General features: G+C 40.7%; 1 protein-coding gene across 1 annotated transcript in view; it reads right to left on the bottom strand.

Annotated features, from left to right (window-relative positions):
- Positions 1-12,731, bottom strand: part of GEMIN5 (gem nuclear organelle associated protein 5) — a 42,888-nt gene that overhangs the window by 6,938 nt on the left and 23,219 nt on the right. Inside the window, exons 16-24 of the mRNA XM_047092077.1 lie at positions 12,424-12,651; positions 11,285-11,398; positions 10,704-10,826; positions 9,312-9,407; positions 8,762-8,899; positions 7,633-7,780; positions 4,159-4,278; positions 3,521-3,731; positions 1,767-2,015 (exon numbers count right to left, since the gene is read on the bottom strand). Coding sequence (XP_046948033.1) covers positions 1,767-2,015; positions 3,521-3,731; positions 4,159-4,278; positions 7,633-7,780; positions 8,762-8,899; positions 9,312-9,407; positions 10,704-10,826; positions 11,285-11,398; positions 12,424-12,651 — 1,427 coding nt within the window. The remainder of the gene's footprint in view (positions 1-1,766; positions 2,016-3,520; positions 3,732-4,158; positions 4,279-7,632; positions 7,781-8,761; positions 8,900-9,311; positions 9,408-10,703; positions 10,827-11,284; positions 11,399-12,423; positions 12,652-12,731) is intronic.

The raw sequence follows: 12,731 nt of genomic DNA, 5'->3' as shown, positions 1-12,731 counted from the left end.
CAGAGTTTCAGTTAAACATTCTTGCACAGCAAGCACTGGGATGATACAGAAATATTCCTATTGACTGCACTTGGAAGGAAGGACACAGTGCAAGTTTAAGAAAGGTCCTCCTGTCTCCATCACCCATTTTTGCTTCCCTATCTGAGAAACTTCCATATCTAGTTGCACAGCAACATACCTTGTCTGGTGTTAAAGTCTGTTCATGCTAAAAAAAAAATGCTGTGACATTTACATTTAATTAAAACAAAAAGTGAGTTTCAGAACTAAAAGCTGTAATTAAACCAACCAACCCGGAGTACAATTAAGAAAATTGTACAAGAAAATTTATCAGTTTTAAGTGAGCCATTTGATGAATTTTGATAAATACATGTATCTCTATAGATACACATGCTACAATCACCACCACGATCAAGACAGAACATTTTCGTCACTGCAGAATATTCCCATGTGCCCCTTTGCAGGCATTCCTCTCTCCCCACCCCCTGCAACCCCTCACCTGGTTTTTGTCACTATAAATTTTGTCTTTTCTAGAATTCAGATAAATGGAACCACAGCGTGTAGTCTTTTGTGTCTTGGTTCTTTCACTTACCATAATGCTTTCCAGATTTACCAGTATGATTTGTACATCACTAGCTTGTTCCTTTGTATTGCTGCACGTATAGTATTCCACTGTCTGGATAGGCTAGTTTGCACATCCATTCAGCAACTGATGGATGTCTGGGTTGTTCTAGCTTTTGGCTGCTGTCCGCTAAGCTGCAACGAACAGCTGTGTACAAGGCTGTATTTCTTTTAGTGAAATATCTGGGCAGTGGGATTGCTGGGTCACTGGGCACGTCTATATTTAACTTAATAGGAAACTGCCAAACTGTTTCCCAAGGTGCTATATTATCATTTGAGGAAGTCTCATTCCTCAAAAATAAATGAGCCTTCCCCCATTTTCAAAAGAAAAAGCAGATAAATTGACATACATTTATAGGATGGGTATAGCTGCTATAATGAATCAACTTTATCTCTCTGCATCAATACAGATAGATTTTACAAACTGGTCACTGAAGTGAGGCAAAAAATAATACTATGAGTGACCTAGGGGCTGACTTTGGTAAGCTAGGAAAGGAGAATGGGACCAAAGGAAGGTCCGGGACACCAGGGACTTCAAACTTACTTTATTTCTTTTACTAAAAACTAGAAGAATATATGCAAAACAAAACCAAAAAAACTCTATGAAGCAAAATGACAAATCACGTGAACTCTGGTAATTCCTGGTTGATGAGTACTATATTTTTCTCTGTGTTTTTGTGTAGGTTTAGGCTTTTTTTTTTTTAATAAAAAAAATTTTTTTTTTAATTTTTTTTTTTTTTTCAACATTTATTTATTTTTGGGACAGAGAGAGACAGAGCATGAACGGGGAAGGGGCAGAGAGGGGGAGACACAGAATCGGAAACAGGCTCCAGGCTCTGAGCCATCAGCCCAGAGCCTGACGCGGGGCTCGAACTCACGGACCGTGAGATCGTGACCTGGCTGAAGTCGGACGCTCAACCGACTGCGCCACCCAGGCGCCCCTAGGCTTTTTTTTTTTTTTTTTAAAGAGAATACTGATCTAAGACTAACTTCAAAGCTAAAGGGCCTTAATTAGTCTTGAAGGGATCTTTCCAGGTTGCCTGTGCCTGCCTTAGTCTTTTCTGAAATGCAAACTGGCATTCAATTGGTTTCCTTATTATACTAGATGTGGATTAAGGAAGGCTTACTGCAGAGTGCAGACAGGGTACCTGTTTGGAGGGAGTGTTATTTGTAGCAGATGGGTACTTGATAGTTTGCAGCTGCTGTAATGCTGCCTGGTACTGCTCTGGGGTCTCCAGGCTGAAGGTGCTCTTCCATATTGCAGTCACCCTCTCCATGAAGGGCCCTTCAGTGCCTGCAGCCCACACATTGTAGGAAGAACTTTTGCCCTCCGAAAGCTGCCTTTCCTCCAGGCGCTTGGACAGGAGCTCAAGAAGGCAAAACACCAGTCTCTGCCCCTGAAACCCAACAACAAGGACAGGAACTGTTAGGCAATGGAAGTGCCTGATTATCTCAAGAGCTCTTCTCAGTTTCTCTGTGTTCCCCATCGCATCTGCAGCAACCAGACCCTTTAGGGGGCTGCCTCTGGCCAGTGTGAGTCATTGAGTGAGGGGGCGGGGGGTAAAGAGGTGATCAAATAGACATTTTTCCAGATGCCTTTGCAGGAATCCTGGAGGTAGCCTGGAGCCCAAGCAAATAGTTTTACGACACAGAATCCCAACTACAGCCCTGTCCACTGCAGTGTAGACCACATACAGGACAGTCACCTAAGACTTATGACCCAGTTTGAGAAAAGACAGCCTGGGCTCATCCAGTTCTTTCCCCCTGTCCAAACTTTACATTAAGGGATACAGAAGCAAAGTGCAATGGGCAGAAGGTGCTAGAGCAGATAAGCTGTGCAGATATGACAGCTGTGGCAGGTATCGGGTGCCATGTCCCAGCAGGCTTCAGAGGAGTCAGCAAGTATCTTTCTTTTTGCTAAGACCTTCAGTTGCCATGAGGTTCACGTATACCCTTGTAACAGTATTTTCTCAGTTCGGCTTGGCAAAATATTAGCCCAAATAGCCTGACAATGACCAGAACAGCATTCTGCATAAACGTAAAGGTTTTCTTGCTTTCATAAGGATGCTTTTTAAGAGAAAAAAGAAATGCTTAAATAACCATTCTGGAATTTTTTTTTTGCTATGGATAAATTAAAATCTCTTTAGATTTGGTCATTTTATAAGTAATACACCAAGTAACACTGTCTTTGAGGGCATATTACTTTTGCTAGGAAGTAGCTTTCCTAGAAAGCTATTTTTCTTGGGTTTCAATATTTAGGTAGGAACTGTCTTTAGGTCCAGTTACTCTATTAGGGAGAGGGGAGCTTACAAAGTTCATGTTAGTATCTGAGCAGTAAAGCTGTCTAAAATGTTTATGTGTTTTAGAAAATGAGAGTGCTGATGCTTTTAAAGTAATCTCAGTTTGATGCGTCAAATAAAACAGTGGTGAGTTACTCATAGTTAACCAGAAAGGGATAAACAGACATTTAACAAAATGTTGATTTCGCCACACTTCGTTATGGCTTATAGTTAAAGAGTGATGCTATGGCGGAGCACCTTGATTTCTGTTGGAAATCCTCCCCTTCCTCTCCCTCTTCAAAGAAGACCTGATGACACCAATAAAGAAACACCAGACTGCTAGCTCAGGGCTATGCTGACTAAAATCTACTCATGTATGTTGTACACAAATTGATAAGGAAGGAGAATAATATGAATGACTACATTATCTCTTACTCTGAATATGGCAGTGGACAAGCCATGGTACTTCCATGGGATAGTATGGCCAGGGCTTGCTGGACACTTCTAAGGGTACCTGCCAAACTGGGACAGCTGTGCAACTGGGTTATTCATTTGGAATTTGACTAGAAAAGGACTTGTGGCCTTTCCCTCTTAAATACCTGGAGATACAAGAACAGACTGACCTTTAGACTTTCATGTAGCTTCAGTGCTTCCTGGGCTCCCACCCAGTTCCTGGCCAAAAGCAGCTCTTGGGCACATCTGAGAGCCAGGGAAGAGGACAACTCATTCTCTCCTACAATTGAAGCCAGTTCTGCAGCTGTTTTAAGTGATGCTGCGTCTCCCTTCTTGGATAAAACTTTGGCTGCATCATAAGCAGAAGCAGCCCCTAAATAGCTGTAATACAAACAAAAACCCAAAAGTGTCATGAACAGATCTCCTATACCATCTTCCATCTCAACATAGAGAATGAGTGGCAGCATCCTACAGGGTAAGGACATACATTTGCTGAACTGAACCCAAATAGAGTTTTTATTCTCTCCCAGTTTCCTTATTTGATAGTAAAGACATTACTAGAGAAAGGTGGAATTTCTGAGTCTGCTACTGAGGTTTCTTCAGTAGTTATGGTGATTTATATAAGGGAGGTGGTTTATATAAAGGATTCATTCAAGGACGATGAATCTTATGAAGCTAGGTTTAATACACATAAGGCTTTTTGTTTTCTAGTCACTTTACCTCCACCTCTAAACTTACTACTCTCGTCCTGCTCTTCTGCATCACAGCTCTTCGATGTTTGGGTACATGCCTGTTCCCTCCAGCTTACCATTTGGCGGCCACAGCATAATGGCCGTCTTTTTCCAGGATGGCTCCCCAGGTGAGGTACAGGTCCTTCAGGATCGGGTCTTCTGGGCGCAGTCGGGCCTTGGCAACTGCAATAGCTTCCCTAGAGGCCAGAACAGATAAAAAGCCAATTTGAAAAGGCTGGAAGATAGGATAAACTGTCCCTCTTGTGTTGTTTATACTGTTCCAACTTCCTGTACAAAACCATTTTCCTGCACTATGTGGGAAGTTAAATTTTTTTTTTTTTTTTTACATTTATTTATTTTTGAGAGTCAGAGAGAGACAGCGTGAGCAGGGGAGGGGCAGAGAGAGAGGGAGACACAGAAGCTGAAGCAGGCTCCAGGCTCCGAGCTCAGCACAGAGCCCAACTCGGGGCTTGAAACCATGAACCGTGAGATCATGACCTGACCAGCCAAAGTCGGACGCTCAATCGACTGAGCCACCCAGGCACCCCACGTGGGAAGTTAAAACCACATGCTAGCTCAATTCTTCACCTGGGTCAGCAGTTCTTAACGTGTGATCTGTGGATTCCTGGGGATCCCCAAGTCTGTCACTTGACAACCAATAGTATTTTTGCCAATGATAAATTTTGAGCTTTCAAGTGAAAACGAGAATTTTAGAAATCTATGCCTGCCACTGTGGGCTAGATAGCTTCCCAAATGCTAAAGACTTTTCTGAAGAGACTGATGGTGATATTTAAGAATGTGAATGTTTCTGGATATTTTATAATGAAATGTGTTAACATCTGGAGTATCTGTATAATTCAGTGAGCTAATATTTTCAACTGACCTACAACTTCTGAGTTGTAGCCAACATAAAGTTGTAGCTAGAATAAAAGTATTTTAGATTAAGGTGATCTATGCAGAGCAATGTTTAAGAAGTATTTTGAGACATCAACTTACCAGACTTACCCTCCTGCCACTAAACTAGACAAAATATGTATGAAACAACTGTTTTCAGACATTGGATCCATGCAGCTCAGGATTGTTATCCCCGAGAGAAGGGAACCTCCTAATAGCCATTTTCCTATAGAGAACCCAGCAGAGCCCCAGCAGTCTTACTGAGTGGAGGAGAGACAAAATAATTGGAATATGAGGGGCAGGATAATAGGAAGGAAGAAGCTATCCAGGGGAAGCCCTACAGAACTCTGTTTGGGGATCTCATGAGTCTTTGGCTAAATACAAAGCCATGCATGTGTAGGACATTCCTTAAGGCTGCATAAAGAACAATCAGGGAATTATAAGCTGAATAATTCCCAGAGTTCACTCAGGGCATAGGGGACTTCGGTGTTTTGACCAGCCAGACATTTGAGTTCTGATTTGTTGAACACACAGGCATTCAGTAAAGACACCAGAAGGTAGAAGGACAAACTAATTCTAGAATATAGATTTCTCTGGGTGGCTCGGTCGGTTAGGTGTCCAACTCTTGATTTTGGCTCGGGTCATGATTTCATGGTTCGTGAGTTCAAGCCCCACGTTGGGTTCTACGCTGACAGTAAGGAGCCTGCTTGGGATTCTCTCTTTGCCTCTCCTGCGCACTCTCTCAAAATAAATAAACTTAAAAAAAAAAAAAAGATTTCTCTAAACCTGTTCTAAGAAACCTTAAAAACAAGCCATGAAAAGATCAAGCTGTTCTATTAGCAACTTTAGTGCTCACTAAAACAGAGTTCAACACCCTTCAGAGGAAGACAAACCAAAACAGGAAAAAGACAAAGTCTCACCAAAGCCATCACATCAAATGGCTGAAAATCAGTGATGGAGAAAGTTCTAAAAACAGTGAGAAAAAAATGACAGTTCCTATATAACAAAGATGGGAATAGATGCAGTCAAGTCAAGAACAATGTAAGAGTAAACAGTCATCTCTGAAGCCCTGAAAGACAAAAACTGCCAATCTAGAATTCTACCCCCAGAGAAAGATCCTTTAAAATGAAGGCAAAATTAAAGACTTTTATAGACAAACAAAAGCTGATGGAATTGGTCACCAGAAGAATCACACTACAAAAAAAATGAAATTCTTGTTCAGGTGAAGAAGGAATTGATAGCAGTTGGAACGTTGGACCTACGTAAGAGAATGAAAAATGCTAGAAATAAGTATGTGGGTGATATAAAAAAAGTTTTTGTTTTTTTTTTTTAATTTTTTTTTTCAACATTTATTTTTGGGACAGAGAGAGACAGAGCATGAACGGGGGAGGGGCAGAGAGAGAGGGAGACACACAATCGGAAACAGGCTCCAGGCTCTGAGCCATCAGCCCAGAGCCTCACGCGGGGCTCGAACTCACGGACCGCGAGATCGTGACCTGGCTGAAGTCGGACGCTTAACCGACTGCGCCACCCAGGCGCCCCTAAAAAAAGTTTTAAAGTTAAAAAGTTATTTAAAAAGATGACAGGTTAAAGCAAAAATTCTAACACTGTAATGTGGGGCTATAACATGTCAAATATATGACAAGTAAGTAGCAGAAAGGACAGGAGGGAAGGAAAGAAATAAGTTTTATATAAGATGTAGGACAATATTAGTTGAAAGTAAACTGTGAAAATTAAAAACGCTAATCATGGGGCGCCTGGGTGGCTCAGTCGGTTAAATGCCTGACTCTTGGTTTCAGATCAGGTCACGATCTCATGGTTTGTGGGTCTGAGCCCCACGTTGGGCTCTGTGCTGATGGTGTGGAGCCTGCTTGGGATTCTCTCTCCCTCTCTCTCAATATAAATAAATAAACTTAAAAATTAAAAAAACATGCTAATCATCATCAACCCTAAAGCAACCATAAAATAGAGTATAGCTAATAAGCCAGGATTGGAGATAAGAAAATATTCAAGTAATCCAAAAGAAAGCAAAATAGCAAGATGGTAAATTTTAATTGCACCAATATTTATATTCAATGTAAATGGCCTAACCATTCCAATTAAAAGACAGAAACCATCAGAATGGATAAAAAAAAAACCTGTATGCTGTTTATAAGAAATATTTTACTCCTTTTGTTTGTCATTACTTACAAATGTATTATAGTGAAAGTGTAGTAACTTGGAGAGGAAGGATTCAAACCAATCTCAGCAGAATGGTTGCTTCTTAGAGAAAGGATGAGGACAGAACTGGAGAAAGGCAATTCAGTCAAATCTGGAGTGTTATACTTAAAAACAACAACAGTCGGGGACATGGGGAGCTTTTGGGGTGGCTGACAAGATCCCATCTCTTTTGTATTACACGGTTTCTCTATGTTTGCAACTTTAGGGATAAAGAAATTCTAAAAAAGATCAGTGGCAAATACTGATCGAAGTTAACGCTTGTTAAGTATGGGTAGTGGGTACACTGGTGTTTGTTAGGCTAGTGTGCATGTATTTCTGTACGTCTGCAATGTTTAATTACAACCAAGATTTCTGCTGGTTATCGTTAAGTGGCACCGGTCAGCAGATTAATTCCACACTGTGCCCAACTGGTGGTTCAACTGTAGGGTCCTACAAACCTGTAGAAGTGGTTTGACCTGAGCAGCTCTACAGCTTCATATACTTTGTGGATAGAAAGGAGGTGAGAGGCAGCCTTAACGTACTGATCTTGAAAACACAGCTGTTTGGCAAAAGCTTCCACGGCCCACAGCCACACATGGTAGCCAGCTAAAAAAAAAAAAAGAAAAAAAAAAAATGACGGTTGAATAAGCAGCAGCAGGGGTAAGGAAAAAAAGAATCTACATTTGGAATGAAAACACCTTGGTTTTAGTCACTGCACTAAGTAGAGCATTTAGATACTCTGAATTCAGTTATCATTACAGATTATCTGCTTCATTTACTCGCCCTATACCCATGTTTTGAAACATAAATTTTTTTCTCTTTGATTAGCTAACACATAAAAAATAATGCAAAATTCAAAAGGTACAAGAGAATATGGAAGTCAGGGCAGTGATTAGCCTTGTTGGGGTGTGTGGAGACTGAATGAACAGGAGCATGAGTGAAGCTTCCTAGGTGCTTTCTGGCAGTGTTATACTTCTTGATATGGTGCTGGTTACAAGGGTGTATTCAGTTTGTGCCATCATAACCTGTGTACTTCTTTTTTTTTTTTTAAAGTATACTTGAATAAAGTTAAAAAACTGGGCATGGCATAATTTACCTTGTTATTCTGGTGTCCTCCCACCCAAACTCATCCAAATTCCTTTGCCTAGAGACAACCATTATTTCTAATTTCTTTTGAAACCTTTTTGAAATACTATGTGAAGACAAATATAAATGACAGAGTAGTAAATATTGTCATGTATCAACATCTTGAGTCTTCTCCCTACTACGCTTTTGGAGCTTCATTCCATACTAGAATGCAAAGAGCTGCCTAATTTTTCCCAAGAGATTCTACTGTAGAGGTATGAGATTTAGCCAGTCTCTTACTGATGGACAGAGAGGTTCCTGTGGTCTTTTGCTATGACAAACACTGCTGTAATGACAGTGCCTGTATACTTGTCATTTTGCACGTGTGAGTACAGTTAATTTCCAACACCTAGAATTGCGGAGTTAAAGTTTTTAGACATGGCCAAATTGTCCTGCAAGAGAGTGTCCATCTTTAGTGGACTTATCTTCAAGATGACAGCCCTTTTGTCGAGAAGAACATACCAACTGGTGCCATGGCCACAAGACTGTCTGTCAGCTCCCCCCTTTCCGCTGCCGTCTGAAGAACACCTTTTAGATCTCCTTTCCAAAGCATGAGCTGGTGAAATAACTCAGGGTGGCCATTCTCCAAGTGACCCTTTCCTGTTTGGAGGAGACATAATGTTGGGAAGATGTTTCAGAAACCTGTCTGCACAGACTTTAAGAGAAGGAAAGTCAGGATGAAAAGAGGGGAACAAATTCCTGTAATATGTTGTTGCTGGCTGATGGGTGAGTCATCTCTCAGAGTGTTCATAATGTGGTTTAAAGCCCACTCAGTCCCTTGTCCACCCACTCATTTTCACTTACACTCAGAGTGAACACTGTATGTTTAGGGTCCTATGAGAGATGCAAGGGGTATATGGGAATATGCAGATTGGGGAACTCAAAACCTAGTTAGTTGAAATGTAAAACCAACCAGTATGATGCCACAGGATGGCAGCCATAAAACAGGTGTGTACAAAGTATTAGGGAAGCATGGAGACAGACTGGGTTATGTTGACTGGACTTGCCTCACCTTCAACCTCAATCATTCTGTACAGGGCAGTCCTGTCTGTGAAAAGTCCCAGGTGAAATCTTTCCTCAAGATCAGCAGACAGGTCCTCATTTAGCTCTGCGAATTCAAAAAGACAAGAAAATGAGGTTACTGTTTTCTGTCCAATTACTTCCAAATGTGTGTCCAGACGACCCATTTCAGACAGTGAAGAGAAGTCCTGTGCCCTTGTTTACCCTAACAGAGACCCCTCCTGGTTACAAGGGTAGCAAAACATGAAAACACTGTGTTAAAGCTCAGCCTTGGCAAAATCCAGTGAGACAATTTAGTCTGCAGTTTGCTCAAATAAAGATGGGGAAGGGGTGAAAGAGGATGTAAAAAGCTAGCCCCAGGGGCACCTGGGTGGCTCGATTTGAGTGTCTGACTCTTAATTTCTGCTCAGGCAGTGGTCTCACGGTTGTGAGACTGAGCCACTTGCTGGGCTCCATGCTGAGTGTGGAACCTACTTGGGATTCTCTCTCTCCCTATTTCTCTGCCCCTCCTCTGCCTCAAAAAAAAAAAAAAAAAAAAGGCCAACCTCAAATCCCAACAAGAAATGTCCTTAACATTTACTAGGACCCACCACAAAGGGATTCAGTAATCATTCTGGTTTTTAAAAAGTCAACTGAGTAACTTTCCAGTAAAGTTAATAATGTAAAGCTATATGATAAAGTGTGTAAGTTATAGGAAGTCAAGATAAAGTCCCCAAAAGAGGCTTATGTATGTAAGAAGAGCATAAAATATTTCTGGAGAGAGACAAAAACTGTTAACAGTGTGGTCTTGAGGGGAAATGTGAGGATTGGGTATCGGGGTGGGATGGGGATTTACATTCTTTTTGAAGCTCTGAATTTCATTTTATCATGTGTATCTATTTTCAACATGTAAAATTCAAAAAAATATAGCTGTTCAAATATCAAAATAATGGGCCTTAAATGAGAGCTTTGCAAAAGTAAAATAAAAAAAACTTTCTATAACAAAAACTTCCACCAAATCCAAAAAAAGGAACTGCCATATTATGGGTATATTTCCAACAAGGAAATACTCTTTTTTTCTAATTGAAGATACTGTTTTCCTGGGGGAAAAGTAGTTGAAGGAGTTGATTCATGCTGAGGTATTTAAGCCATCATACCAATTCCGGCACATAGATGGTTGGTGACAACTGGATTTAGAACAATAAGCCAGAGCACTACATTGCAAAGGCACGGGGGAGCCTGGCGGTGGGGCCGTGGGGGGGATGGAAGGTTGGAAAAGAATTTAGAAATATACACAACTCTAGACATTTGTGTGCTCATTCATTCAACAAATATACAAGCAAGCGCCTCTTATGTGCTAGTTCCCAGAAGACTATGGATGGGCCAAGGGAGTGTATTTTTGTACCTTTGGAGTGTTTTGCTGTTGCTAATACCAGACAGTCCTGATGAAGCTCCTCTTTAGACCTGTGGTCCAGGCTGGTAGTCAGTGGAAGCATGGAACGAGCTTTTCGCTTCTTGGTTATGGATTCTGAAATGTAATAAAAATATAGATGGTCTAAGAAGAGCTGATCAGAATCACAAATGGGATGGCCATTGTGCGATTGTAACCTACTGGAGGGATAATGCCGGTCATCAGAAAATTTGCTACTTATGAAGAAGCTTTCAGGTTAAGTTAGCTGGGGGCAGTGTGTACAACACACACAACACACCCCTGTGAACCCCTGTGAAGCATTATCAACAGTTGCAAAATGACACTTCCTCATGAAAACGTTAAAAAAATGTTTAAAATTGTTTAAGTGTTAAAAATGTTTAAAAGCATTACCCAAAATTGAAATAATCAAAACACAAACATTTAAAACCCAAGAAACAAACAAAAATCCTAATAACCAACCAACAACAATAAAAACCAAACATTTTTGACTGTTTTCAGTTGCATGTAATATTTGAGGATGCTTTAACAAAATACTTTAACCATTAGACACCAACCTGACTTCTCTTTAGGTGGCTCCTTTTTCAGTATTGTGACTTTGTTGTTAACAGTGATTTTTGACTTTTCAAAACCTATGGAAACTGGAGTGCAGGTAACTGGTTCTCTAGAAGCTGTATCATAGGAGATAAAGAAAAAGTTTGGAGGAGAACAATATAGAGTCTAGTTCTTTTTAATGATTAAGAACTAAACCAGGCTTAATATTATTTATGTATTCCATAACATGAGATAAAATACTTTCAAAAGGAAACATGGGTAGTCTCCCTTTTCCCACCTCACAAAATGTCTAAATCTTAGAACTTTGACTGATTGATCTCAGGAGAAATTGTAAGTTTCCAGCTGCCACAACTTTATACCATAGGCCCAGGAATTCTGAAACCTTGCTCAGATGACAAAAGACTTGTTACATATTTAGGTAACAAAGTATTAAGTGTATATATTTAATTACACAAACAAGGAACAACTTTACTAATAGAAATTATTAAGGGTATGTGATATGGAGTCACAGTCCTGAGCACACACAACCATGAACTTTAAAAAAAAGCCCAGCTGGGGGAAAAAAAAAAAAAAAAACAACCCAGCGGCTGGTCTACAGGGGTAAAGAACATTTTGTACAACCATTTTGTGATATAAAGGCGTTTTGATGAGCCTAAAAAAATAAATCCATTAAGCCTTTAGCTCTTTATTTTCCTAACCTTTTCCCAGGGTGGCGGTAGCTTCTAGGTCAGATGCTGGTAAGGGGCAGTGGTTTCTTTCAATAACTGTGGCTAGATGTGATACTGTGAAAACTTTTCCCATGTCAGTTTCTATGAGTAAACTGCCCTGGTTTCACTTTGCCCCACAGTCTTATCCTGCCCAAGGTGCTAAGAAGTTTTTTCTAAAGACCTTCACTATTTCGATCCCAGTCTTCCACCAGATCCACTTTACCACTTCAAAGGGGTTTAGAGGCTTAAGATAACCTTTTAAGAAATGAATGGAGTTTCTAACGGCACCAAAGATACAGTTTAAGTTACAGAGATGGGACAATACATAGGTCAGAGACAGAGAAATTTCAAACTGAGTAAGGACCTGGCTTAGTTTCCTGGTCATGACTATCAAGTCCTAGAGAGTCCACGAAACACAGGATTTGGCCACATACCCACTGAGATGATGCTACTGGGTAGCTCTGGCTCCCGGGCTTCCTCCTCACCCTCCTGGTCCGACAGACCGTTCTCAACAGGTCCCGAGCTCTCCCTGATGCTCTCGTCTTCATTTCCGTCATACACATCCTGCTTTACAGGAGCTCTCGAGGTGGGCTTTTTCTTCTTTTTGGGCTTTGGCTTAGGTTGAGAGAGCCTTTTTTTCTCTAATTCAATACTTTTCTTACCTAGAGGTATCGCGATTAAGACAAAAGGTAAAGTACAGATTCTTGGTTAAAAGCACTCTAGGAGACAATCTCTAAAACGT

The sequence above is a fragment of the Lynx rufus genome, unplaced genomic scaffold (genome assembly GCF_022079265.1).
Source record: "Lynx rufus isolate CCGP_SWC_20201006 ecotype Redwood Valley unplaced genomic scaffold, mLynRuf1.p SCAF_1, whole genome shotgun sequence".
Lineage (NCBI taxonomy): Eukaryota > Metazoa > Chordata > Mammalia > Carnivora > Felidae > Lynx > Lynx rufus.
This window is presented reverse-complemented; position numbering and strand designations above follow the sequence as displayed.